A 27,522-nucleotide genomic window follows, 5' to 3' on the forward strand; every position below is an offset into this window, starting at 1 on the left:
CAGCCTTCATCTCTGGTGATCCTCTGCTGGGCACGCTGCAATGTGTCAACCTGTCTATGAGCATAGCAAGCCATCCCCTGACAGTAGTCTAACTTGTGCACAGCACACTACAGGTATTATCTTCCTTGCCTGGGAAACTCTATTTCTTGTAATGAAGCCTAAAATTAAGTTTATGATCAGCCACTTTTCACTGTTAGCTGTTTGAACTAAAGTGCACTACCCTTCCTCCAACATAAATGTAATCGACTCTTCTTGCCCCAGCCTGTGCTTCTATGGGTGATTTTTGTTTAGCCTAAATTGTAGGTTTCACCTCTCTGCTCGTTTTTCTTTCACTCATAGGAAAAGCCTTCTTCTTGTCCCTTTCATCATGGGGCAGGAAATAGCCAGGACACCTGATAATGACAAAAATTGTAGACAAACATGCAGCAACCATCAGACCAAAGTGTATGTCAAAAATTCACTCTCACGAACTTCAGGTCTATGGTGAATGTTGTGATCCACCTAAGGCTTTTGGCTCTATCTTCAGACTGTAAGTGTAAGAAGGAAATGGGGGCGCCTGGGTGGCTCTGTCGGTTAAGCATCTGACTCTTAATTTAGCTCAGATCATGATCCAGGGGTCATGGGACCGAGCCCTGTGTCTGGCTCAGCACTGGGCATGGTGCCTGCTTGAGAGTCTCTCTCCCTTTCTTTGTCCCTCCCTCCTCTCAAAATAAGCAAACATCAAAAAACATCAGTTAAAAAAAAAAAAAAAGAAACGGATTAAAGGTGACGCATATGGCAGCTATTATCTTTCTGATTGGTTAATTCCATTTTTCTCCAATCTCCTGTTTGTTGATTAGAACTGTATTCCTTTCCCCTTCTGAGACCTCTAGAGGATTAGAAGTGTGTGGCACTGGGGCGCCTGGGTTCTTAGTCGGTTGATTGACTTCAGGTCTGGTCATGATCTCATGGTTCATAGGTTCGGGCCCCACGTCGGGCTCTGTGCTGACAAGCCAGCTCAGAGCCTGGAGCCTGTTTCAGATTCTGTGTCTCCCTCTCTCTCTGACCCTCCCCTGCTCATGCGGTCTCTCTCAGAAGTAAATTAAAATTGTTTTTTTTTTTTAAATTAGAAGCGTGCGGTGCTTTGGAGATAGAGGACAGGGCTTCAATCAACCCTAAAGAATGGTCTCTCAGGAAAAGGTGAAATAAATGGAGGAAAATATGCTTAGGAAAGACATGGCATATGAGTCAACCCCAAATCAGGTAGCCTTGCAATACAGTACACTTCCAGCCAACGACAGAGGATGTGAACTCCTCAAAGAGGCCATCTGCTCGGTTTGGGGCTTTCTCTACTGTTCTTCCCCCAAAGAGCAAGCGTTGTGGAGTCCACTCTACGAAGCTATTAGATTGATTCTCTGTAGTTCTCACATCCTTGCAGATCTTCCCATTTGTGCCCTTTTCATGGACAGGGGCTTCCTGTTGCAGGACGACTGCTGGAGCCAAACTGCTTAAGTTTGGATCCTGACTCCATCCTTTACTAGGATTGTGGTCTTCAGGAAAGTTAACCCATTTGTAAAACGGAGTTACTATGTATCTCAGGATTATGAGAAGAGTAAATATAAATCGCTTAAAAGAGTGCCAAGCACGTATTATGCTTTTGATTAGTACCATTTCTTTGGTGTTCCTTGGCCTCAGAGCAGTTTTGATATGGGTACAGGTCCTGTGTGCGCCCCCAGTATAACTAAATCGCGGCTGAGTGAGCTAACCGTGAATACGTGGACGGGCCAGGACTTCCGGAGACACTGATGTTGTAGGCAACATAGTAGAAAACAATTGTTCTGGTCCTCGAGTTCTACGGAGTAGGAAGACGAGGCAGTTTCCTCCTGTGTACGCTTTATTCACACATGCTAAATCTCACTGTACAGATCAGCCTGTCAGGGAAGATGACAAAGGGCAAGTGAGGGCTGTTAGGGTAACCCTTGCTTCTGGGCTTGTTTTGCACCAAGGTAAATAAATAGGAACAAGACTGAGGGCACGAGGGTGAGGGGTGAGGAAGGGATGGAGCAGTGTGGGGGGCAGCTCACAGCGAGGCAGGCAGGCAGCAGCAGCAGTTCTAGCCAATCAATGCTTTATTTTTCCAGTCAACACCTGCACAGATGCTACTGTCCGCTTCCTGACCCCGACAGGGGTCGCACCACACTCGGACCATTCACAGCCCAGAGACAGAGCTCCTGCTCACTGACGCAGCGCCGGTGCACAGGCTGTGGGACGCCCGCTCTCCTCCCTCGTCACGAAAGGCTGGGATGAAGCAGGGCGAGGTGCGGTGGAGGTCACTGCTGTCGTGACAGAAGTGCACACCCATACCCGCCGGCCTGCCCCGCCGCCCCAGGGTCACAGGCGGTACCACCCCGACAGAAGCCCCCCTGAAGCTCAGCTGCGGCCTGCTGGCTGGGAAGGTGCGTGGCCTGCCGGGAAGGCGCCGGCAAGGAGTGGGGATTGAGCTGCTGAGGACAGGACACAGGCAGGATGTAAAGCAGAGAGCGACATGGGACAGGAAAGAAAAATGATAAAGTGCCCAAACTAAACACCCAGTGGGACACGAGGACGGAGCAGCACAGGTCCCTGAGGAGAGGAGGAAAAAGAAAGGGAGCGACCACCAGGGCTCGAGGCAGAGTGGAATGAGAATAGAGATGAGGCAGGGAGGCAAGTGCAGGCTGTGGGAAGGACTTCCCTAGCCCTGTTCACATCCACTAACCCAAGTGTAAAATTATTTACAAACTTAAAACCAATCCCAGGCACGGGCACTGTCCAGGCCTGGGACAGCAGGCAGGCAGGCAGGCAGGCAGGCGGGGTGGGGGTGGGGGGGCGGCTACCATCTGACAGCCAGCTTCCCCACACACGGCCTCTCCCGAGAGCAGGGAAAAGAGGAGACAGCGATGCCCCTAGCCAGGAAGCCCTACCGTGCCTGCGACTCCTTCCCCCGTGGCTCATGGCTCTGCCACGGCCTGAGCCTCCTGGTCTGACTGTACCAGAGAGAGGGTGTCGGGCCCTAGGGATGGAGGAGGCAGAGCATCAGGGGGCTCCGAGGACGTCTCTGGCCCCAACCCCAGCTCAGCATTCAGCTGTTCCAGCTCCCCCTGATCCAGTAATTCGAAGTCCTCAGTGGTGAGTGCCTCTTCTTCCTCAGGGACGGGCAAGGGCTGGGACGAGTCCTGGGGAAGAGGTGGGAGCACTGAGGGGGAGGGGACCGGGTCACTCTCAGCCAGGCCAAGTAGGGGTGACAAGGTGCTCGGTGGAGGGGTGAGGTCACCGCTCTCTGCCTCCGGAATCAGTGTTTCCACTGGTCCTCCAGGGGAGAGCTTCACTCCACCCGCAGGAGAGCCTGCCCCATTGAAGTGCGTGTTCACAAAGTGGAGGGGAGACGAGAGCCGAAGCAAGGTTTCCTTGGCCACCACATCCTCCTCCTCTTCCTCTGAGTCCAGGTCTTGCCTTGAGAGGGCCTGAGGAGGGCCCAGCAGGTCTTCAGGAGGGCTCGGCTCTGTCTCCTCTCCCTCCCCCAGCTCCCGGCTCAGGGCTTCCTCTGGCTCACTCGGCAGGCTCTGCTGGTCCAAATCTGTGCAGAAAACAAAGGGTCAGGAATAGGTGGATAGGCCTGCTGTTCTGAACGGTCACAACAGGCAGTCACTTCAAGGATGAGAACTCAGGGCATGGAATGCTAGACCAAGCCGTAGGTGTTGAGGTCTTTCAGAGCTTGAAGGCGAATTAGAAGGTCAATTCCCAGAAAAAAAAAACATTTATGGGGGTGACAGCCAGAGAGCACAGCCAGCATCCACAACGGGGAACATGAAGACTGGAAGGGCCAAGAGCTTCCCATACCCTCTGAGACATCAGTTAGCTGTGGAGTTGTGGCCCGGGATACAGAGAAGCCACCACTCTCCAAGATAGAAGCCTCCTCATCTGACAGCTCCGAGTCAGTTATGGCCAAAGCCAATGCCGTTTTCTTCACATCCACCTGCAAGAAAACCCGGATAACATAGCAAAGGAGAACACAAGGGAACCAATTTTTCAAGAGCACCCCTGCTCCCTGACTCCCACCCTCTTGAGAGGCGGCTGCTCTGAAACAGATTCTCCTCCAGCCTCTACTTGGCATCCCATCTCCCTTGGACCTCACCACCGGGGAGAAGCCAGCAAGCTCTGCTTCGCTTTCACTCTCTGTCTCCGCTAGTGGCTCATCACCTCCAGGGGGTGCGTTCTTCCCTTGCCGCTCTGGCGAAATAAGAACAGCAGGGCAGTGACCAAGCAGAGACGGTGGGTGGATGGAGACAAACATGGCCAAGGGACAGGAGAGACATTATCTAAGTTCCAGGGCGCTTCATGAGCCATAAACCAATGCCCCCCCCACGCCCCCCTCCAGGCACGGGAGCCCCTTACTCTTCTTGTCGTGTTTGTGATGCAGAGCGTCAGCTTCTGCCTTCATGCTGTAGTCCAGCTGCATGAGCAGGGGCTCGAGGCGAGTGTACATCCTCTGGATCAGTTCGTGATAAACCACCAGGGGCCACAGCAGGATGCTCAGCACTAGAGGTTAGAGAGTCCACTCAGGGCTTCCTGCACCTACTTCCGAAGGGCCCTCAGCCAGCTGGTCCCTAAACAGAAAGGGCTGAAGGGCTCCTGCAGTCTGGACAGACAAACCTCCTCCCTCCACATCTACCACTCTCCTGCCCAGATGACTCTTCCACTGTTACTAACACTCCAGCATGCCCTGGAAATATCCGTCAACAGGTCATCAAAGAAAGGGAGAGCGCCGTTCTCCTTTAAGGCTAGCCAGTCCCCTTGACCCAGTTCAAGAAAAGAGAAGGAGCGAGCTGCAGGAAGGGCAGGGGTTAACCTCTACTCACAGACAATGTAGGAAATCATAATCCCTGGAACGTAGTGTCCCAGCACGGCCAGCACGGCGCAGCCGGAACAAACTCGTGCACAGAACTGCAGAGAAGAGCAGAGAATCTAAGAGGCATATCTGGGCAAGAAACTGCTGCTCAGCTGGTGCAAGGAGGGGAATGCCTTCTAGGGACGCAGCGATTTAGTCTAGGCAAGAGGATGCCCAAGGCAAGCAATTCAGTAAGTTTACAACAGACACCACCAAACACCTATGACTCAAACTGATATCCCTTAACAAGAAGCAGTGTCAAAACATCCAGAACTTACTCTCTGAAATGAGACTACTCCTGTACCAGGCTACTACCTTCGAGTATTGCCTCAAAAAGGCATCTGACCCTCTTCCTTCAGTGTCCAGCGAGGGATTTCACGTTACGCCTCCCCATCCCCCACCTGTTTCCCCATAGTGCAGGAAACTGTTGTAGGACATGAAGGAGTTTACCTGAGCGGGATTCTGCCTCTTGTACTGCAGCAGCTCCTGCAGGTGAATCTGGAAGGTGAGCCAGCTCTCAGCCAGGTATCTGCACAACTCGGGCACACTCAGCAGGTGCGGCCGGGCGCCTGACCCCGCACCCTCACTGGGGAGACACGACATGACCCCTGGAGGCCTCAGACACCAGCTTCCTAGGCACTCAAATCCCTCTGAGAATGCCAATGGGATCTTGAGGCTACAAAAATGGACAATCCCACCTCCCAAAGGGAGGCCGTCCTCACCTTGGGAAGCAAAGCCCAGAGGTCCCAACCCTCTGCTCCAAAAGGAGCAGGCACCCAACACCTACACAGGAACCCAGGACCGAACTTGCTGCCAGTCCATTTGCTATGCTGGGGTCTCCGCCTGCAGACCCTGCGGTGTGCACCTATACCGTGGGGACACTGGCACCAAAGCAAAACAGGGTTTGGGCATTAGTTCAAGAGATGGCTTGCACTCACCTGTCAGAGTGGGGCTCCTCTGGGGATGATGCTATGAAGAGAGGAGAGGAACAGGTTATTGAGCAGTAGAGCTCTGGGAGACACTCCCCAGGGCAGAACCAGTTGCCCCTCCTCTGCATTCCCAGAGCACCTTCAGACACCAATTGTAGGAAAAATTGTGTCGTTACTATTGCTGGTATTTACACATCTGTTCCCTTCTTTAATCACTTCTTTTCCTTTTTTCTTAAAAATTTATTATTTTTTTACTAATCTCTACACTCACATGATGCTTGAACTTACAACCCCAAGATCAAGAATGCTCTACTGGCTGAGCTAGCCAGGTATCCCCAACCTTAATTTTCTTCTAAGTTTTTAAGTCACTTATTTTGAGATGAAGGACACAAGGTGCGTGTGGGGGGGAGGGGCAGAGAAAGGGAGGGAGAGAGAGAAACTCCCAAGTAGCCTGACTTGGGGCTTGCTCTCCTCTCACTAACCTTGGGATCATGACCTGGGCAGAAATCAAGAGTCAGACACTTAGCTGACTGAGCCACCCAGATGCCCCGAAACTGCACTCTTTTACACATCTTACTCCTGTTTACATTTCAAGTAGTTCACACACAGGTGACACCGAATTGCTCCAAAATACCTGTTCAGTAAATACAGGAGTAAGGACAAAAACAGAACCTGACATTCCTAGGATTCCTGTGATATCTGAAACTCTACCATAAACACATAACAGGTATTAATTCATTTAATCTTCACTTCCTTACCCAGTGAATTCTATCATCCTTGTTTTAGAAAATAGAAAAGGGAAGCAAATAGAAACTGAGTGGCTCTTACAAGGTCACTCGCACGGGAAACCAAGCAATGGAACCCAGGCCGAAGAGTCCGCCCTCTTAAGTACTACACTCACAATAACGGTAATTTTGAGAAGAGCAACTCTCCACTGCCTAACTGGGGAAGTGGTGGTGCCTGGGAGCTGGGGGCCTGCGGTACATTTCCCCTCACCACTCAGCCCACCCAGCGGGGTCAGGCACAAAGCAAGTGCACGACGGGGCTTGCTGAATGAACACTCACCTGAGATGTCAGGGAAGAAGCGAGGCTGCCAGAGATCCAGCAGAAAATAGGCCAAAAGTGAGACGCTGAGCAGGAAGAAGGGCCGGAGGGACGACGAAGAGAGCAACCTTAGGGAGAGACAAGAACCTCGGCAGTGAGTGGGTGAGAGGCTCCCGCATCCATCGCCAACGGCGGAAAAGCGCTCACTGATGGGGGAACCGGAACCCCCAGGCCTACCCTGAGACCCGAGACAGAGGCACAGGACAACCCCGACAGACCACGGCCGGGAGAAGGAGGGGGGTCCGCCCTTCCCCGCCCCCACTCCCCCCGAAGCAAGTGTCAACCCCAGAAACGGGAAAGGTGCTCCCGGCCCCTCCTGCCCCCGCAGCTCGGCCCCGCCCCCTTCTTCTCCGTGGCCGTTACCAGAAGAGGCCGTTGAGCGCGGCCGCCGTGACCAGGCTGTGCAGCGGTTTCTCCCACACCAGCAGCCGCTGCGCCGCCGCCAGCACCGCCTCCCAGCCGCGGAGCCGCAGCCACAGCGTCGTGGCCAGGCGTCCCACCGCCTCGGCCGTGGCCGCCTCCTCCTCCGCCTCGCCGGTGGCCTCCTCCATGCCTAGGTTCAGGCCCAGGCCCAGGCCGAGACCCAGGCCTACCCCCGACCCCCCACCCGCGCCGGTGTTAGCACCGCCACCGCCGCTCGCCATAGCCCCGTCGCAGCCGCCGCCCGAGCCCGCGAGGAGCCAGGGCTGCGCGGCCGCCGCCGGGGGCGCGTCAGGCGGAAGGGGGCGCACGCCGCGGAGAGCGCAGCGGCGGCCGCCCAGGGCCGTCACGTGACGGAGGGAAGACGAGCCGTCACGTGACGCAGATTAACCGCCGGGCTCGGGCGGCCCGCGCCTGCGCACAGGCGGCTGCCCGCTACCTTTCTGCGCAGATTCGTATTGTGACTGCTGGAGTCGTGATCTTGGGTCGTGACTGTGTGTTGTCCGGCTGGACGGGACCGAAGGACTGTGTATCCGTGTCTTAGCACTCCAGCCCGTCTTCCTTTCCCTATATAGGCAGGGCGGCTAGGGAGTCCCGTGCTGGCCGGTTTTCTCGGTGTGATGCGGCCTGAAGGGGCAGGAAGTGGGCTTCCAAATGCCCAGTGTCCGGAGTAGGATCTGCTTCAGCACGGGAAGGGCGGCGGCGGTCCCATTACTCAGCCGTTGACTTACTGGTCCTTCCAGTTCCCTCCCCTCAGCGGATAAACAAACACCAGCGCGTGACTCGACTGACTCTAAAACAGCCTCACCTACTCAGTCAAGTTGTTTCTTCCCCATCCCCTTCCGTAAACTTTACCGCCGGCACGTAGCGGAGCTTTTTCCAATCCCTTAGACAGGACATGGGGGTCGCGGGGTGAATTTAAAAATAGAATCCTGTTTAGCAGTTGTTGGCTCTTGGAGGGGGCATTAATACCGTTTACTGAGGCTTACAGCGTACTACGCGCTTTGTATTCCTTTGTGACCATTTAATTTCTGCAGTGATCCCACAAAATACGTAATTAGATTTAGAGTTCAAACGCCTGAAAGGAAGGTTATAGAGCAAAAAGTTGTTTCCCTGCCACCTTTCCACGGTGCACCCACTGTTGTTTCTTCTGTGTTACTTCCGACGCATTTTATACGTGTATATTCTATGTGTATATCTTTTAACAAACGTTTGGGAGCAACTCGTTCTGCATCTTGGTTCTACTCATTAACATCGATATTGGTACGAGGCGGCCAGCCGGGCTCGTTCATCTTCAGTGTGGCGTGGTCCCCCGGGAATTGTCCCCATTACCCAGCCAGACGAGGGCACGCTGGGACTTAGTTCTGGGACTCTCCCGGGCTCAGGGGGACCAGGATTGAGAGTTTGGCTCCTCCGTGGCGGTCGGGGCTGGTAGCTGGGCCCAGCGGGTGGCAGGAAGTGCCGGGCGCTGACTCGCCGGCGACACCCCCGCGGCTAATAAACGCGGGACAGACGCGTAGCATGCGCTTAGCAGCCGGGTGTCCTCTCCACTGGGTGAGGTGAGCGTCCCGGCCCCCGAGGCCCATACCCGGAGCCCGGATCGCGCAGCCCGGAGTCCCGGCCCCAGAGCCCCGCCCGGGGCGGAACAGGAAGAGGCGCCCTCCAGCCCGGCCCCGCCTGCTGCCGCCGGCGCAAGGACCGGGGGCTTCGCTGGCGAAGGCGGCCGTCCGCGTGGGGGAGGACAGCGGGCAGGCGAGGGTTCCGCGGCTCCCTTACCCCTCGTTCCCTTCCACTTTTCGCAGGGCGGCGAGTGGCGGCGCGATGGACTTGGCCGGGCTCTTGCTAGACGAAGAAGGCACCTTCTCCCTCACGGGCTTCCAGGACTTCTCGGTGAGAGCACGGCCCGCCCCCTCCCCAGCCTTCCTGTGCTTGAGCCCCGGACCCCGGGCGCTCCTCTGGGGGCCCGAACGTGGCCGCGAACTCGCCTGACGGCTCGGTGCGGAAGCCAAGCGGCAGCCACTCGAACCTTGCCTACTCGAGGCCCGGGCTCCTTGGGCCCTGAGGGAGAGCCGCGGGGTAGGGAACTGGAGGTAGGGACGGCCACCAGGGACTTTCTCTGAGAACCTTTGCTGGGGTGTAGTCAGTGGTGGAGGATTCCCCCCCCCCCCCCCAACGCATTCTCACTGTAGATAAGCTGCGGTTGGTAAATAATCCAGAGAACGGGGCTGGGTGGGGCACGGGCCCCACCAGCAGTGAGGTGAGCCTGCCGCCCCGCACCCCACCTCCAGCCTGGAGCCAGGACCTCCATTGTAGCCTTTCCTGCCTTTCACCCTCCACCACCTGCCATTTCAGTTCCTCCCTGGACACCAGAAGCTCAGTGCTCGGATCCGACGGAGACTCTACTATGGCTGGGACTGGGAAGCTGACTGCAGCTTGGAGGAACTCTCCAGCCCAGTGGCAGGTTAGTGAGTAACCTGGTTGGGTAAGTGAGAAACCTGAAAGTGGGGTTATCAGCAGTCACCAAAATAACTAGGTGTCTCCCATGAGCTACATTGTCTTTTCATAGCTAACTTATGGAGGTCTGCTGTAAGGACTGGGTTTCCATTCCGCATTTTTTTAGGCGGAACGATGAAACACATTGCTATCTTATAAATCCGTGTCACTCTTTCTCTCTCTCTCTTTTAAGCTTATTTATTTATTTATTTTGAGAGAGTGTGTGAGAGAGAGCGTGCGTGTGTAGGGGAGGGGGCAAGAGAGAGGGACAGAGAGAGAACGAGAGAGAGAATTCCAATCAGGCTCCTTGCTGTCAGCTCAGAACGTGATGGGGGCTCGACTTCACTAACTGTGAGATCAGGGCGAGCTAAAATCGAGTCAGGATGCTTAACTGAGCCACCCAGGCACCCCCACTCTTGATTTGTATATGAGAAACACATCATACATGTCCCAAATTCCCAAGGCATGTTTGTTTCCTCAAATGGGCAGGGTGAAAAACAAACCTAGATAGTTTTGGGGACAGGAAAATAAGCCTTCCTGTTGGAAGGAGCTGAAGTTCAAATGTGGAGTGGAGTTTTTGTCTCAACGTGGGAGAATTTGGTGTATTTTGTTACTGTGGTCCTGTCCCCAAGGCTTCAGATAATACAGATCTGGGTCTTCTGCTGATAGCAGTCGGGACTAGGTGTGTGTGGGAGTTGGGCGTGGTGGTGGTGATGGTGGAGCTGTTTGCTTACTCGCCCTTCCTTTTGTCTTCTGCAGACATTGCCGTGGAACTGCTGCAGAAGGCGGCCCCCAGCCCTATTCGCCGACTCCAGAAGAAATACGTAGCTCACGTGTCCCGGTGAGCTTGGAATTGAGGGGGATAGGATGATAGTGTTTGGGCCCTAGAAAAAGGGGAAAACTGTAGTCTCTAAAGAGAAGGTTTGAAGACAGAGGGTTATAAGCGCTGAAAGACCCTTGGTGTTAATTACGGATCCTTTCGCCATCCAGGGAGGCGTGCATCTCCCCGTGTGCTATGATGCTTGCCCTGGTGTACATCGAGAGGCTCCGCCATCGAAACCCAGACTACCTGCAGCACGTGTCATCCTCTGACTTGTTCCTGATCTCCATGGTAAGACACCCCCTCTTCTTCGTCCCCCTGGTGAGCCAGGAGCTGGGTGTGAGCACTTCCTGACACAGCACCTCCGGCTTCCCTGCAGATGGTGGCCAGTAAGTACCTCTATGACGAAGGGGAGGAGGAGGAGGTCTTCAATGATGAATGGGGAGCTGCAGGGGGTGTGGCCGTGCCCACTCTCAATGCCCTGGAGAGGAGCTTCCTGAGTGCCATGGTGAGTATCTGTTCTGTTCTTCTCACTTCTCATTATGTTCCTCTCGTCCTTTGTTTTTGTCTGTCAGCGTTCTGTAGTTTCTTTTCACCTCTCCTTGTGTCTTTCCTTATCAGTGTCTTCCCTTCCCAGCCCTTCTGGACCAACCACAGCCTTTGGAGGTTCGTGGCATGGTGAGGCCAGAAATGGAACCCCGCCTCCCTCCCGTCCCCTAATTCCTTTAGGCCCGACATGTTAAACTCTGAGTCTGCGCTTATCTCACCGGGTTCTGATTATTTGCTTCCAGAGTATTCTCTGCCTTGTGACTCTGAGCTCCCGAAGAGCATGGACCATTCTTAGGATTATTTTCTCTCTTTGCTCTTAACTGAGGGTGTAACGTGAAACCGGACAATGTGGTATTAAGCGAGTTAATACATAAAAGCTCCTGAAACAGTAACTGGCACGGAGTTAAGTGCCAAGAAAGCATCTGCCGTAGTGGTTGTGGCTGCTGCCCTGGTCTTGGTTACTAAATGGCTGTGGTTTATATCTGAGCTTGGCCTGGTGCCCTTCTCTTCCTACCCATAGGATTGGCGTCTTTACACTGACCCTCGGGAGATCTTTGAGGTGCTGAGCTGGCTGGAGAGCTGGTAGGTTCTAGGAGTTCGGAAGAGGGGCTTAAGAAATTTGGGGGCTTAGACCTAAATCATAAGGGTGAGGGTATAGCTGGGCGGGGAGGGAGGAGACAGCAAGGCAAATTGCTCAAGATAATTGTTCCTAAACCTGTCTGCTCTCTGTAATCACCTTTGGAAGGGTGGTGGAACCTTGTTTAAAATACAGATCTCAGTCTCGGCTCAATCAACAGGTAGTTTAGGATTCTGGATGTGTAACAGGTTCCCCAGTGTGGGTCCCCAGGGGATTGAGGGTGTCGCTGGGCCAGCCGCAGGAGTGTTGAAGACGCCCTTTGTCTCTCTCCCCTTCCAACAGTGTGGCCGAGCAGCAGGGGCGGCGGCGGGGCTGGTACACGTACACAGACCTGTGTGTACTGCTGGAGCAGCCGGCCTGGCAGTTGGCCCTGGGCTCCCTCTGCCAGCGGCTGGCAAAGGTGAGGAGGGTTGGGAAAGACAGGGGCCTTAAATAGGCTGGTATGTAGGGTGGGAGGAGCAAATGCTGAAAGTCTCAGGAAACAGGGTTTGCGAGTAGATGGTGACAGAGAGCTCTGACTTAGCACAAGTGTCCAGACAGGGAGGGTTGTGTTAAGGGCAGAAGCAGGTTTTGGGGGAAGGGTATTTGGGCACTCACTGTTCTTATCTTTTCTCCCACAGCTGTCTTGCCTGTTAGCTATGGCATATGTGAGCAGTGTGGCCCTGGCTGTGGCATCGCTGGCTGTAATCCACCAGTCCTTGGGGCTGCCCTGCAGCCCCTCGCCGGGCCCCCCGGACCTTGGACTGGCCCCCAGGTGCCTCCTGGAACCCTGCATTCCTTCTCCCGTGCCGCAGTGCCTGCCATGTCCTGTTAACGTCTCCAGCTGCCTGGACAGTGACACGGGGCTGCGTTCACTCTGGGGCAGTCTTCTGGCCTCACTGACTCCTCCACCGCTGCCTCCCCCAGACCCTCCTGCCCCTCCCACTCTTTTCCATAACTGTCCCCTTTGCCAGAAGCTCCGGAGAGACTCCCCAGACTGCCATGCCTGCCACCACTCCAACCATACCGTCTCCACTGGGTCCCCCCGCCCTGGGTACCACTCCCATGGCCTGGCGCCGCCGTGGCCCTGGAGCCCAATGCCCCCCCTGCTCCCCCAGCCCCAGCAGTGTTCCCTTTTCAGCGTCATGGAGCTAGCCCGTCTCAAGTCTTTCATTTTCCCAGGCTAGGCAGGCATTCACCGGATGCATTAAGAGGATTTGGGAGTCCCTGAGAACCTGGAGGGGCAAAGCTTGATTTAGATCGTCTCTACCTCTCTGGGTCCTTGGCTGGTCCCTGTCCTCCTAGGTAATGGAGCTTAAGGGGTTGTGGGGCAGAAGGACTGAAGGTCACTCACTCTCCTAGACCTCGGTGGCTGGCTGCTTGGCCAGGGCCGTGATGGTGCCAGGGAAAACTTCAGCTTGGTGGCCAGGGCCATGTCACAGCCAGACAGAGGAGAAGCCCCTGTGTCTCCACCTCCCTGGGTTCTAGACTTTTGCTTTTGAGTTCCCTAGGATGAGGGGGGAAGGTGGGAGATGGGAAAAGCAGGGTGAGGGAGGGAGGAGATGTTGACTGGGGGCCTGTGTGATGTCCCTGAGGCAGGAGAGCCAGGGACTGACAGGGCCCAGGTGGGATCTGCCAAGGGAAGGTGGGGTGAGGTGGGAAACCCTCTCCAAACCCCATCCCTTGGATGTAGCCTAAAGGAGCCAGGGACTGCTGGGACCGTCAGCCCTGCCCTTTTGTCTTCCAGCTTCTTAGTACCCTGCTCCCCTGGGCTTCCCTCTCTTCCAGTTCTTCTCCTGGGTGTTCTCTTCACAGGCCTCTCTGGCCACTGCTTTGTATCTGGGTTTTTCACGCTTTTGTAGAACTGAGGTTTCAATAAACAGTTTCAGTTGCATGGCTGGGATTCTTTCCTGCGGCAGCCCTTGAAGAATTTCCTCCCCATGCCTGGATTCTAAGCTTTTCTACTTCCTGAGCCCAGCATCTTGCAACTCATTCGCTCTGAGCCCCATTTTAAAACTCCCCTGTTGTTGAATGGTTACAGGCTTCCATTTCAAACTTACACTCATCTCTGCTCCCAGCACCCGGGGGGGCCCTAGCGCTGCTCTGACTTGGGTGCTGTGGGGTCACAGGTGGTGAGTCTATCATGGCTGAGCTTGGCCCTGTCACAAGTACTGGGTGAGCTCCATCCTTGCGGATCCTGAGAAGCTAAGGCGAGTGTCCTGACTTCCAGTCTGGTCAGACACGTGGTGGTAGTTGGTGTTAAGATGAGTCTAAAGCTGGGTTATCATCAAAGGAAAGAAAACTGTTCTGGCACCTGGACTGGGAATAATGGGACTCCTTAAGGTGATCCACACCACAGTTAGTACTGTCCCCTAGGGGGCAGTCTGGAGACTTGGAGGGCATTTTCTGATTGAGGCAAAACTTTGAAGGGATGCTACTGGCGCTTAGCTGATATGGCCCGGACGCTAGGCATTCTGGAATGCTTGAGACACCCCTCGCCGCCAACCCATGAAGAGTTCCCAAGATACCTTTCTAATGACCTGCTGGACGTCATGTGTACGAAAAGCTTGCTTATCTGAGCATAGAACTATTTTTAACATGTAAACACGAAATTGTTTTTCTACATTTTGGAAAAGACTCCAAGTTTGCCAGGAATGTACCTACGTGTAAATTAAAACCGGACTTTGCTTTGTTCTGCCCTTGGCCAAGAGCTTGTTCATTATTTTGGAACATCAGGTCACCAATGGCAACACTGCTGGTGGTACATGAGTCACCGGCAAAGCACCAGTGTCAGTGGACATTGTAGCTCTCAGGTCCATGGCGATGAAACGGAGTAGGCAGTGGGCTACGGTGTCTTCTCTTTTAGTTGGGCCCAAGCTTTCACAGATGAAGCATTTTTTATTATCACTTACCTTTATGTCTTCCTTCTGTTACAGTGAGAAAATTATATGGAATCGTGGTCACTTTTGCCATGCATGATGTAGGGACATTACTCATGCATTTCCTTCCCAGGTAGTCCTGGGGCCTTGACCCTGAAAGGGTTGAGAACTGGTGTAACCATGATCGTTTCAAATGCTGGCGATGAGGAGGGAACAGTAAAACCTCCCCAGGATATTTGATAAGTCTCCTCCCCACCTCTCCTATCCTACTTTCCAGGGCGTGGAACAGGGGATCTAGATGGGAGATTCTTGGGGGGGGAGGGGTCCAGAACGTGGCTCCCCAGTTAATGGGTGATGGAATTTGCACAAGAGCTGGGCAAAGGTGAAAGGGCCTGTCCTGCCCCAAATCCCTCATCCCTTCGCTCCGCTTCACTGACACCTCCACCCCCTCCCCACTCCAGGCAGCTAACTTCATCCAAACTCTGACCTTACTCTCTCTACTTAACTCTAGCCCAGGGCAGCCAAGACAAGAAGAAAGGCAGGCAGCATGAGCCGATCACACCCCCATCCCATCCAACTCCAGTCCATGGGCCCCCAGGATGCCCTGGTCCCCTTGCCACAGCCACCACCACCGCCACCGCCACCACCGCAGCCTGCTGTCCAAAAACCCTCCTCTCACCCTTGGGCCTCTCACTGTGGGCCTCCTCCCTGGGGCCTCAGCTGTCTTCTGGCTCTGCAGGTAGGAGGCAGAGGTGTAGGAGTTGGTCCTGGCTGAAAGGGTGATGGGGCGGGGGGGGGGGGGAGTAAGTGTGACATGAGAAACCCTCAGGAAATAGGCGTTTCCACCTGTTTCTGAAGACTCTCCTTCCCCTGTCTTCTCCTGCAGCATATCTTGGTGCTGGCTTCTCTGCTCTGTGCCTCCCACTTGCTCCTGCTCCAAAGTCTCCCCCAAGGAGAGCTCTCATACTCCCCTGCCCAGCTCTTGGCCTCCAGCCTCTTTTCGTGTGGTGTGTCTACCACCCTGCAAATTTGGATAGGGAGCAGGTGAGGAGAATGGAGAGAAGGGGGCGGGGTCTCGTGTGCATGTGCGTGCACGAGCACACGTGTAAGAGAGGCCTGAGGAATCCTTTTGGCTGCCACTTGTTTCTGATAGCCAGGGCTGCTATTCCTACAGGCTGCCTCTTGTCCAGGCTCCATCCTTAGAGTTCCTTGTCCCTGCTCTGGTGCTGACCAGCCAGAAGCTACCTCTGGCCATCCGGACACCTGGAAACTGTGAGCGCAGAGCAAGGGCACAGGGTGAGGGTGGAGTGTGGGTCTAAGCCTCCAGACGTGGGTGGGTGTAGGATTGGGAGGGGGCAGTGACGGAAACTGCTAGGTTATGGGGTCCTGGAGCCGTGCCTGGCACCAGCCAGGACTGTGGAACAACGGGGCTCTGTCCCACTTACCTCTCTCCTCTCCATGCCCCCAACTTTCCCCAGCCTCTCTCGTGCTGCGCCTGTGCGGGGGGCAGGGCTGCCATGGTCTGGCGCTCCGGAACACTTCTCTCCGAGAGGTGCGTGCCTGGGGGTGGCGAGCAGGAGGGCTGAAGGACCCGCCAGGATGGAGGAGGTTCCTGTCTCCATTTGGCGGGGACTGAGATGGTCTGGGGGAAGGAGTTGGGTCAGGGACCCACCCCCTGGGATTAGTTAAGAAGTCCAGACTGACGTCAGCTCGACTGAGCAGAATGCTTCCTCTTTGTCTTTTTCTCGACTTCTCCAGGTGTCCGGGGCTGTGGTGGTATCCGGGGTGCTGCAGGGCACGCTGGGGCTGTTGGGGGGTCCTGGCCACTTGCTCTCCCACTGTGGGCCCCTGGTGCTGGCCCCCAGCCTGGTGGTGGCAGGGTTCTCTGCCCACAGGGAGGTGTCCCTTTTCTGCTCTACTCACTGGGGCCTGGCCTTGCTGTACGTAAGTCCTGAGAGGCGTGGGGTGGTGACCAGCGGGCTGTGCGGGACTGGGGGAGGGCAGAGCAGCTGGCCGTACCTGATCCAGCAGCCGTCTGAGCTGGGATAATGCTTTGTGGATTTGGAATCCGGGACTTTTGCTGGGTTCGTTTGGTCTCCCTGGCTTTTACGCTGTGCCCCCCTGACCGCCCCCCTTCCCCACCCAAGGTGTCCTCCTTCCTCTCCTCTCTGGGATCCCTGTTAGGGAATTCTGCCGCTCCTACTTCCCTTACCCCCCTCAGGATGCCTGCTTCCTTTTGCTTCTAAAGCTCCTTCTCTCCCCTAGGCTTATCGTGGTCATGGTGGTCTGTTCTCAGCACCTGGGCTCCTGCCACTTACGACCGTGCCCCTGGAGGCCAGCTTCAACCTCCTCACCTGCCACTCACATTCCTGTCTTCCGGCTCCTCTCGGTATGTTGGGGTCTGGGCAGGGCCAGTTGAGGTGGGAAGGGCTGGCGTAGAATGCTCGCTCGGCCCGCTACCTTTTTGGCTTCTGTCTACCCCTCCAGGGCTGGCTTGGAAGGTTCTGGGGGAGTTCTTTCCGGTCACAATCTCGCCCCTCAGGTGCTGAATCCGGTGGCCTGTGTGTGGATCATCTCTGCCCTTCTGCGTCTGAGCGTCAGCCCCCTGGAGCTGTCTGCCTCCCCCAAGGCACCGTGGGTTTGGCTGCCTCACCCAGGTAGCTTTGCTCTTCGTCCTTCATCCTCTTACTCAAGTCAAAGGTCTGTTTCTTTGAACTCAAGATTTCGTGAATTTCATTTCTGAGTTAAATCCTGTTTTCTCAAAACAGGGAAGAGAAATTGCCAGTCCGAGGGGGCAATGCCAGCCCCTCACCACAGGTGTTTTACGTAGTGTTAAGAGACAATCTGCAAGCCCACCACTCCCTGTTAATGATCCTCACCCAATTTACACATTTATGCTATTTACCCTCATTTGGGTTGGTGGCCCTACGTATGAAGATTGCTTTTGAGGCATTGGGTACAAAAGTTGTTCATTCGTCAACTTAACAGAGGTCTGTTGAGTGCTGATTATGTGCTGAGCATGTGATAGGGGACATGGTGATAAATATGACAGATACAGTACCTATACTCATGAAGATTATATCTGCTAGGGAATGCAGGTACGAATTAAACAGTCACCCAAGTAAACTGAAAATTACATGTGGTAAGTGTAACAATGGGGAGAGATATTGTATGATAGCTTATAATGGAGAGTATGACTTTACCAGAGAGATTAGGAAAAGTATTCTTGAGAAAGTGATCTTTGAGCCGAGAAGTGAGAGGTGAGGAGGAGCTAACAGGCGAAGGCAAGGGAGAAGAGCATTCTAGGTTGGGCAAACAGCATGTGCAAAGGCCCTGTGGTAGCCAGCAACACAGCAAGGACAGGGGCCTGAAACAAGGCTAGTGTATCTGAAATGAAGGGAGTGAGGCAGCGTGGTGGAAGATGAAGCCTTGTAGACCATGGGAAAGGGATGAGTCTTTATCCTGAGTTTGTTGGTTTTGTCCAAAGACATTATCTTCAAAGACAATGGGGTCTCGAGGATTCTTGTGGCGCAGGCCTTTGGAAGCAGGGGAATGCTCCAGACTTGGGCCTGGCTCCAAGGTGGCTTTTTCTCCCTCCCCAGCTGAGTGGGACTGGCCCTTGCTGACACCCAGGGCTGTGGCGGCAGGCATCTCCATGGCTTTGGCAGCCTCCACCAGCTCCCTGGGCTGCTATGCCCTGTGTGGCCGGCTGCTGCAATTGCCTTCCCCACCTCCACATGCCTGCAATCGAGGGCTGAGCCTGGAGGGTCTGGGCAGTGTGCTGGCCGGGCTATTGGGGAGCCCTGTGGGCACTGCATCCAGCTTCCCCAACGTGGGCACAGTGAGTCTTATCCAGGTATGTGGACAGGGGTGGGGGCGGGGGAGCTGGAGGTGCAAGAGAGGGAAGGGGACTCACGCTGACAGGTTGCCGTCCGCGTCCAGCCGTCTGTCTGTCAGGCACTCCACATCAATGATCTCATTTAGGGAGGTGCCTAGAAGTGGTAAGTGGCTAGGAGCGTGAGGAAGATACTAAGTTGCTACTAAACTCCTAAACCTCAGGCACTGTACCCTGGCTGGGGGCGGGGTGGGGGTGAGGGTCCACTGAGATCAAGTCATATAAAGTCCCTGCTCTCTTGGGCACTTCAGAAAGGGAGAGGCAGACAATTTAAGAATAAAAGGAAGATAATTACAGAGTGATAAGTGCTATCAAGAAAACAAAGCAGGTAAAAGTTAAAAATAAAATCTTTAAAAAAAGAAGAAGAAGAAAACGAAGCAGGGTAGGAGTGGGATAGTGGTTGAGAAGAGGAGGGTCCTGGGTAGACTGCTTCTTAGAAGGATCGCATTCGAGTTGAGATCCCAGTGATGAGAAGGGGCCAGCCAGGCAAAAACCCTGAAGGGTCGATGGAGGAGGTGGCTGTGTGTTCCAGCATCTCTTCTTCACATAGGCTGGATCTCGGCGAGTGGCCCACCTGGTGGGGCTGTTCTGCGTGGGGCTTGGGCTCTCCCCCAGGCTGGCCCAGCTCCTCACCACCATCCCACTGCCTGTGCTTGGTGAGTGGATGTATCAGCAGGACTGGTATTGAACCAATAGCCCCGCCCCCCACCCCAGGATGGGCAACTGGTTGCTTGTGGCTGGCACCCTCTCTTTCTGAACAGCACCCCTTACCTATGGAGTGTCAGCTGTGGGTCAGCTGCCCTCATTTGCTCAGCCCAACATCTTGGCCTCTTGACTGGGCTTCCGGCATGATGGGAAAATGAGCCTTTGGTTGTCTCTCTCCATCACACCCTGCCCCACCCTGCAACACTCCCCCTGCTCGCCAGCCCTTCCCAACCCCTTTGATTACTTCCCTACGAGACAGGTGGGGTGCTTGGGGTGACCCAGGCCGTGGTTCTGTCTACTGGATTCTCCAGCTTCCACCTGGCTGACATTGACTCTGGGCGGAACGTCTTCATTGTTGGCTTCTCCATCTTCATGGCCCTGCTGCTGCCGAGATGGCTTCGGGAAGCCCCGGTCCTGCTGAGCACAGGTGGGGGTGGGGATGGGAAGAGGAGTTGGGCTGTATGAGAGAAGCAAGGGCTGGTGGCTGGAGGCCCTCTGGACCCCCAGTCCCACACCCTTTTCTGTGATTTGGTGTAAATAGTTCACCCCTTCGTTTAGCAAGTATTTATTGAGCACCAGACTAGCCCCTCTAGATGTTATGGTCCAACAAAAGAGACGAGATGTTTAGGAACATACCGGGAAAGGCTTAGATAAGGAGCTAGGGGCCTTGGCAGTGAGAAGTGGTTTCTGTTTCAGATGATCCAAGTAAGTTTTATGGAAAAAGTTAACACTGAGCTGGTTTGAAGGATGGTAAGACTTGAACATATTTATGGGAGAGGAAGGTCATTTCTGGTGGGGGAACCGTCATAAACAATGACCTAGAAATAGGAAGTCATAGGGTATGTCTGAGGAGCAGCAAATACTTTAGTTAGTGAAGCTTAGCAAATAGCAGTGGCACTCAACTGAGGATGGTTTTGCCCCACATGGAATATTCGGCAATATCCAGAGAGTTTTGGCCATTACAAATGGAAGAAGGGATTGTTTTTGGCATTTAGTGAATAGAGGGATGATGCTAACTATCCTACAATGCACAGTTTCTAGGGGGAAATTAGAGAGTAGAGGGACAAAGGTGTGGGGAGATAGGATAATAATTCAGAACGCTCTGTCCCTCAATCAAAGAATTATCTGGTCCAAAATGTCAGTAGAACGGAGGTTGAGAAAACCAGGCTAGAGCATAGAATGTAGGAAGTGGGAAGTCAGGTTGGGACTTTTAATACCAAACTTTCCAGGGCCTGGAACTACCAAAACATATCCGGAGGGCGTGTGGATGCTCCGAAGGCAGGATGATAGGCAGGGACCTTGTGGGAAAGGCCTGGGTGGGGGAAACTAGAGAGTGGGGGGACAAATGTGGGGGGGGAGATGGGATAATTCAGAATGATCTGTCCTTAGGCCAAGACTTAGATTTAGGTCTAGAAGTATGACTCGTTGGCCTTGCATAGGATCAGAGTTCCCCTCCCCTGGCCCCAACCCTCTGTAGGCTGGAGCCCCTTGGATGTGTTACTGCGCTCACTGCTCACAGAGCCCATCTTCCTGGCAGGACTCTTGGGTTTCCTCTTAGAGAACACCATTCCTGGTAAGTTGAGGCCAGGCCCCAGCACTGGGGAGCAGCCCGGATGTTATCACTCCCTGGGTGGGGCAACAGCCTGGCCAACCTTTCTTTTACAGGCACGAGGCCTGAGCGAGGCCTAGGTCAAGGGCTGCCATCCCCTTTCTCTGCCCAAGAGGCTCAGATGCCTCAGAAGTCCAGGGAGAAGGCTGCTAAAGAATACGGACTTCCTTTCCCCACCCAAAACTGGTGTCCCTGGATCCCCCAGCCCCTCCGGTGCCTCTGCCCCCTGCCCGAAGACCCTAGCAATGAGGAAGGAGGAACCTCTGAGCCAGGAGAGACAGCCGACTTGTTGCTTGGCTTTGGGGAGCAGTGTCCTGAGTCTAGCACAGAACTGAGGTCTCAGTGATTACTGGGACTCCTACCCCGTCCCAGTTAGTTTAGCCAGATCTCCCAGCTTGCCGTGAGAGTCAGCTTGCAGGCTCTCGTTTCTCCTAGGAAGAAGGGTGTGTGTGTGTGTGTGTGTGTGTGTGTTGTGTGTGTGAGAGAGAGAGAGAGAGAGAAATGGGCCCACCTAAAGGTCTCACTTCCCAATAGGTGTGTTGCCTTTCCTTCTCTTAATTAGGCCTAACCGTTCTGGGCAGGGGCCATGGTTTAGTGGGCCATGACTGACTGACTGACTGACTGAATGAATGAGCTTTTGCATGTGACCCATCTATAGTCGAACCCCAGAATTCACTTAACAAATATTTATTGAGGGCCTCCCATGTGCAAGGTCTTGGAACTACAGATATGGGTAAGACAGGGTCCCTGCCTTCTTCAGGCACTTACCATTGAAAAGGACTTATGTACGGGCACCTTGGGTGGCTCAGTCGGATAAGGGTCCAATTCTTGACTTTGGCTTAGGCACCCGTGTAGGGCTCTGTGCTGAGCATGGAGCCTGCTTGGGATTTTCTCTCTCTGCCCCTCCCCCTGCTTGCCTGCTCTCTCTCTCAAAATAAATTAACATTAAAAAAATAAAGCCTTATGTAATTATTAATTAAAATCCAAGGCAGAAGGCAGTCTGTATTATAGATTAAAACAACGCTATGGGAGCAAAAGAAACCATTAATTCTGATTGTGGATAGTGGCCGAGGCCTCATGGAAGCAGCAGCACTGAGGCTGGCCTTGACAGGAGGCCTTTGGCGGTGGAAAGCGGATGGAGAGACTATCTCAGGTTCAGGTATGCAGCTGGAGCAAAACGGTGAAGTGTACAAAGTACAAGATGAGTTGAGGGATTTCCAGTTTCTCCGTGGGGATGGAGCAGAAGTATGGGGGTAAGACAGGAGGGGTCAGACCATGGGGCTTATGCACGGAAGAATCCTCTCTGTCTGAAACACCTTGAGTGCTGCTGAGGACCAGAGAGATTATCTGGTGAAGTTCAATTTCCTCATTTAAAAAAAAAAAAAAAAAAGGCTGGACAGGTAGGGGAGGGAAGTGACCCGAATTTATCGGAGAGTCCAAATCCTGGGAGCCCTCTCCCGCACCTCGTATGCCCTTCTTTCTACTCGGCCAGCGCGACTCCGAGGGGCGCCACTACTACCCCACTTCGCTAGCGGCGAGGCGCGCAGCCGTCTTCCCGCTCTCCGGGCCCGAAGACCCCGGAGCGCTCTTTCATCCGCCGAGAGGACCCAGATGCCCCGCCCACGTCGGGCCTCGGCCCCGCCCCTAAGTCCCGAAAGGCCTTTACTCTAGGCCTTTCGGTTGGCGCGGTTGCTGAGGGGAGGGTGGGAGCTCTCGTGGCCGCTCACGGTAGGTGACGTCGGGTTCGAATCAGGGCGGAGGCCCCGGCCGGAGCCAGGCGGCGAGGAGTGCCCGCGACTCTGCCGACTTGCCGGGAGTCGCGCGCGGCCCGCGTGCTGCTGCAGGCCTCCGTGGGTGGGCGGGGCCCGTGCGCCGCGCGTGCGCAGCCCGCCTTCCGGTGGCGAAGCGGGGTTGGTGGGGCTACTCGTTGGTGGGCTCCTTGGAGCTGCAAGGCGGTTCGTGTTCGCCTTTGCTACCCGCGAGGGGTCCCGAGCGGCTCCTCGGTGCCGCCGGTGCTGTCAAAGTGGAGAGGCAGACGGCGAAGGCCCTCGCGGGGAGGGTTGATGGAAAGAAACTACGTCAGGCGGGACTCCTGGGGTGGGGCTGTGGTAAAGGGAGCGACGGTTGGTCCCCACCAGAGGGACAGGGCGTGGCCCAGCCCGGAGGGTGGCTGGGGCCTTGCTGCCCTCTGCAGGATGGAGGGGGAACTGCGCTGAGAGGGGCTGGACCGAGGGGCGGTTCTCGGTGTGGACCCGGGTTCGCTGACTACCGCACCTGGTTCTTGGCGCTTCTAAGCGTCGTTCAAGAATAATAAATGGATGAATTTAGTTAACGTGAAGGTTAAAAGACGGCCTTGAAAGGGGGAAAAAAGATGAGATACAGAGGCCTTGGACTCAACAGGAAGCGCGTGGTAGGAGCAGCCAACCCCAGGTCTGGTGCTAAAGGTCTCAGACCTTCCTATGGGGGTCTGTTGTCCTTGAGCACATTTTTTTTTTTTAAATTAAAAAAATTTTTTTTTGAGAAAGAGAGACAGTGATAGAGCGCGAGCAGGGGAGAGGCAGAGAGAGAGAGAGAGGGAGACACCGAATCCGAAGCAGGCTCTAGTCTCTGAGCTGAGCTCTCAGCATAGACCCCAACGTGGGACTGGAACCCATGAACTGTGAGGTCATAACCTGAGCTGAAGTCGGTGGCTTAACCAACTGAGACACTCAGGTGCTGCATGCCCTGAGCACATTGTAAACTCCTTCCCCGGCCTCCAAACAAGACAAAAAACAGCTATACGGTTTGAAGGTTTTGAGCTCCCAGGCTTTACGAAGTGTTACGCCAGGATAACCAACCCAATTTTGGCACTTATAGAGGGTGCACTGAAGGGCTGGGGACTTCACTTGTTCTCTTGCCTTTGTGACCTTTGGCAATGTGGAACTCTGGTCTAGTGAGGACTAGCTTAATCATTCCAAGATCTCCCTGTAGGAGCAGCATGTGCAAAGTGACTTCAGTCCCATCCTCCAAACACAAGGCTGCTGCAAATAAAAATCACAAAATATATTTATTTTTCACCTATTGACTGTACAAATTAAATTTTGTTACAAGACCCCACTTCAAGAGCTAGGTTATGGTTGTAAGAATAATGGCTTAGACTGTGACGGAAATGACAGGAGGAACAGAGCCATGTTAATCATGTTGATGAAATCCAAGGAATTTCATTATTTCCTTTATATTCTAAGATGCCTCCCTCACTTCACTTTGTATTTATAGACTGAAATAATGAAGGAAGTTGTATCACTCTTTAACCATGGGAAAAATGACCAAACTTCCTGTAAAGTAACCATAGTTACTGAACATCTACTAGTTGAGATGACAAATTTAGTTGTTGAACTAGAAAAGTTGGTTTCCAGGAGTTCCAGGATATACAGCAGGGCATGACAGTTACCTTGGGTTGGGGATCTGGTGGATGAGTGAAATGGAAGCTAATGAATTGTCTCTACCTGTGTAAAATGCTGTGCCTTGGGTTTATGACTTCTTAGTCACCCAGGTTCTTCTCGAAATGGGATTTGGGGCTTTTTTGTTTGCTTCTGGACAAACAAAAGAGTTTATTATGTCTTTATTTGTGTGTCACATTGATCCCTTTGAGAATTCGACGTGGCTGTGGACTCCTTCCTCCCAAATGGCTATACGCACGTATGCACAGATATTGCATATAATTCCAGAGGATTCACACGCACAGACTCTAGATTAAGAATCCCTGTCTTGAGGAATGTATGTACGTGTATATATGTGTGTATGTATATATACACATATGTATATGTATATATAAGCATATATTTGAAATTCTGAGAGCTTCTAGAGTCTTATTTCTAGATAGTGATCAAATAATTTGAACTTCCTGCTCATGACACTTATGACGTATGATGTTTTATAAGACAAGAACTACTTCTAGATGTTCTGGGAAAGGGTAGCATTGACGTATTTGTTAGGAATGTGATAAAGATGAAACAAGAATGGTTGAGGTTTCCACATTAAGTTACAGTGTTAGAAAGCGGAAACACTAATACCAATATGCCAAGGCTTAAACACTATAGAGGATATGTTATACCCTTTAGGAACGTAATTAAAAAGAAAAATTCTAAATAGATTCATAGTGGTCAGGAGGTAGTAAGGTTGCCCAGCTGGTTATATGGGGGGCAGGGGATAAGAGTGAGGGGTGAGGGGGAGAGAGTGTGTGTGTTGGGGGGCAGGGGTAGGATGTAAGTCCATGCCTTCTGTCTTATTAGGGAGGAGTCTTTCACAAGGCTTCTTTGATACAGAAGTATTTGAGTGCTGCCTCCACCCCCAGGCCCGCAGCACCCTGGAGCACTTTCCTAAATTAAGACTTTCTGCAGATGGAGGAACTGGAGCAAGGCCTGCTGATGCAGCCATGGGCATGGCTACAACTCGCCGAGAACTCCCTCTTGGCCAAGGCTTATATCACCAAGCAGGGCTATGCCTTGCTGATTTCAGATCTTCAACAGGTGTGGCACGAACAGGTGGACGCTAATGTGGTCAGCCAGCGAGCCAAGGTAAGTATGATGAGCAGTGCTGCAGTGGGGCGGTCGCGGGTGAGATATCTGTCTTAGGGGAGGTCAGGGTACATTCACACCAACCAGCTTCCTGGCCTGTAGGTTGCCAAGGGAGGTCGGATCAAGCTGAGACAAGTCCGATGGGTGTCCTGCACTTCTACCTGAAGCCCTGGGACCTTTCCATTGGCTTGTATGTGTGTTAGCTTTGGCACTGCGTGTAGTACATGGCACGATTGTGATGCAGGCCAGTTGCCCTCTCTTTTTGTTTTCTTCTTTCCTGTGTCTGTGTGTCTGTCTTCCCTTTTTCTCATGCCACTGTCCTCATGTTAACCAGAGGTTTCCTTTGCTGTGACGTAGGGGGGAGTCCATTTCCTTTTAGCGCCCTCACTCTGTACAACCCCTGCTGTCTTCTTAGGAGCTGAACAAGCGTCTCACTGCTCCCCCTGCGGCTTTTCTCGGTCATTTGGATGATCTGCTTCGCCCATTGTTGATGGACACTCCTGGGCCCGGCAAAGCCACCTTTTCCTGTGATCATGTGGCCGAGGCACTGATACTACGGGTGCGGAGTGAGCTCTCTGGTCTCCCCTTTTATTGGAATTTCCACTGCGTTCTAGCTACCCCTTCCCTGGTGAGTGCAGTTCAAATATGGGGAGGGGAAGGGGAATGGCAGCTGCTTTGAAATGAATCTGTAGGCGCTCTTATTTTTTTGTGGACTCCATTTGAAATCCTTCTCCAGTTGGAAACTTTCCTTGAGCAGATAGAAGGCAAAACGGATTCTTTTTATTTTTTTTAATTTTTTTTTATGTCTTTATTTTGAGAGACAGAGAGTGAGCAGGGGAGGAGCAGAGAGAGGGAGTCCCAGAATTGGAGGCAGGCTCCAGGCTCTGAGCTGTCAGCACAGAGCCCGACGTAGGGCTTGAACCCACAGACTCTGAGATCATGACCTGAGCCAAAGTCAGACACTTAACCGACTGAGCCACCCAGGCGCCCCGCAAAACGGATTCTTGACTGGTGTACCCTTTACTTGCCAAGGGAGCAGAGTTTGGGTTTACCCGCTTTATTGTGTGTCTTTATTCATTACTTTATTTATTCAACATTTATTAAGTGTCTACTGTGGGCTAATTGTTGGATGTCCAGATCTAACACAATATAGCCTATTCCTAGAGTTTGTAATCTAGTGAGCAGACAGACAGACAGGAAATGGGATAAAGCATGGCAAATTCTCTGATTGAGGTAAGCTCAGGATGATCAAAGGCCCAAAAAACCTTTTTGAAGAGATAGTTTCTGAGCTGATTATGAACCTGAGCGGGAGTAATTAGGGGAAGACCAGGAGGTCATTCTTGACTAGAGTGCACTTTGAGAAGCGGGGTGAGAGAGAAGTGTGGGGCAGGTGGGGGCACTTCATGGCTGCAGGGAGTTGTGGGAAATGAGGTGGGCCGTGGCCAGATTTTGAAGGATTCTAATGAGTTTGGATTTTATCCAAAACGCAGCAGGGATTCACTGAAAAACTTTTAAGCACGGGTTTAACGTGATCCAATTCATAATTTATCAAGATCAGCCTGGCAACAGGGCAGAGTACGTACCAGTGTGAGGTACCTTTCTGAACACTTCTTGTCACTTAATCCTCACCACTGCCCTGCAAGGTAAGTATTATTTTCCCTGTTTCCAGAGTAGGAAGCTGAGATTGAAGACAGTTTGTCCAGAGTCATCCAGCTTATAAATGAATGAGCTGGAAATTTGCTCCCAGACAGGTCTGATTCAAGAGCCCATTTTCAGGGACTAGGACGATAATGTTCTTTGCTCTCTTGTAGCTTTCTAGACCCCAAGAGCTTTTATGAGAAATTAGTTTGAGAGTAGACAATAAACTTGTTTACAGGAGTTATTGCCGCTAGTCCCTTCCACCCTTTTATATAAACAGCTCGGTTCAGTCAGTAGCATTAGAGGCCCGTGTCTTCTAAGGGAGGTCTAAGGGCATAGGACAAGACCTGAAGACAAGTGGACATCACTTTCTCTATCCCTTCTACAGTTTTCCAGAGGTGATGTG

The 27,522-nt window shown here is 53.3% G+C and overlaps 4 protein-coding genes across 13 annotated transcripts in view; 3 read left to right on the forward strand and 1 right to left on the reverse strand.

Annotated features, from left to right (window-relative positions):
• Positions 1-1,855: 1,855 nt before the first annotated feature.
• Positions 1,856-8,160, reverse strand: RETREG2 (reticulophagy regulator family member 2). Its single transcript, XM_039233174.1, has 9 exons — positions 7,300-8,160; positions 6,898-7,004; positions 5,842-5,872; positions 5,354-5,489; positions 4,875-4,959; positions 4,411-4,554; positions 4,151-4,245; positions 3,856-3,991; positions 1,856-3,592 (listed from the first exon to the last, which is right to left on the reverse strand). Exons 1-9 carry the CDS (start codon positions 7,578-7,580, stop codon positions 2,967-2,969), a joined length of 1,641 nt encoding a protein of 546 aa, XP_039089105.1. The 5' UTR covers positions 7,581-8,160; the 3' UTR covers positions 1,856-2,966.
• Positions 8,161-8,330: 170 nt separating this feature from the next.
• Positions 8,331-13,728, forward strand: CNPPD1 (cyclin Pas1/PHO80 domain containing 1). Of its 2 annotated transcripts, none has more exons than XM_039233176.1 (9): positions 8,331-8,619; positions 9,159-9,246; positions 9,709-9,817; positions 10,609-10,690; positions 10,840-10,960; positions 11,049-11,177; positions 11,739-11,800; positions 12,138-12,255; positions 12,476-13,728. In XM_039233176.1, the coding sequence occupies exons 2-9, from the start codon at positions 9,178-9,180 to the stop codon at positions 13,019-13,021; spliced, it is 1,236 nt and encodes a 411-aa protein (XP_039089107.1). In that variant the 5' UTR covers positions 8,331-8,619; positions 9,159-9,177; the 3' UTR covers positions 13,022-13,728. The 2 variants fall into 2 exon arrangements, with proteins under 2 accessions (XP_039089107.1, XP_039089106.1); XM_039233175.1 differs by lacking the exon at positions 8,331-8,619 and adding an exon at positions 8,859-8,915.
• Positions 13,729-13,824: 96 nt separating this feature from the next.
• SLC23A3 (solute carrier family 23 member 3) lies at positions 13,825-21,778 on the forward strand. Of its 4 annotated transcripts, none has more exons than XM_039233171.1 (12): positions 13,825-15,452; positions 15,600-15,757; positions 15,888-15,985; positions 16,192-16,265; positions 16,472-16,653; positions 16,979-17,102; positions 17,256-17,370; positions 18,316-18,569; positions 19,159-19,264; positions 19,573-19,740; positions 20,851-20,886; positions 20,979-21,778. In XM_039233171.1, exons 1-12 carry the CDS (start codon positions 15,261-15,263, stop codon positions 21,266-21,268), a joined length of 1,797 nt encoding a protein of 598 aa, XP_039089102.1. In that variant the 5' UTR covers positions 13,825-15,260; the 3' UTR covers positions 21,269-21,778. The 4 variants fall into 4 exon arrangements, with proteins under 4 accessions (XP_039089102.1, XP_039089104.1, XP_039089101.1 ...); XM_039233170.1 differs by having other exon boundaries at positions 14,905-15,452; positions 20,791-20,886; XM_039233173.1 differs by lacking the exon at positions 18,316-18,569 and having other exon boundaries at positions 17,010-17,102; positions 17,325-17,370; positions 20,791-20,886.
• A 781-nt stretch (positions 21,779-22,559) lies between these two features.
• NHEJ1 (non-homologous end joining factor 1) overlaps positions 22,560-27,522 on the forward strand; it is an 81,509-nt gene continuing 76,546 nt past the window's right edge. The window contains exons 1-4 of one of the 6 annotated variants that reach the window (XM_039233198.1): positions 22,560-22,650; positions 24,554-24,682; positions 25,302-25,478; positions 25,894-26,106. In XM_039233198.1, coding sequence (XP_039089129.1) covers positions 24,677-24,682; positions 25,302-25,478; positions 25,894-26,106 — 396 coding nt within the window. In that variant the 5' untranslated portion in view covers positions 22,560-22,650; positions 24,554-24,676. Of the gene's footprint in view, positions 22,651-22,693; positions 23,353-23,631; positions 24,683-25,301; positions 25,479-25,893; positions 26,107-27,522 lie in introns of those variants that run through there. The other 5 variants (XM_039233200.1, XM_039233201.1, XM_039233202.1 and 2 more) reach the window with 5 other exon arrangements.

This window comes from Hyaena hyaena, unplaced genomic scaffold (assembly GCF_003009895.1).
Source record: "Hyaena hyaena isolate Hyena2069 unplaced genomic scaffold, ASM300989v1 scaffold_71, whole genome shotgun sequence".
Taxonomy (NCBI): Eukaryota; Metazoa; Chordata; class Mammalia; order Carnivora; family Hyaenidae; genus Hyaena; species Hyaena hyaena.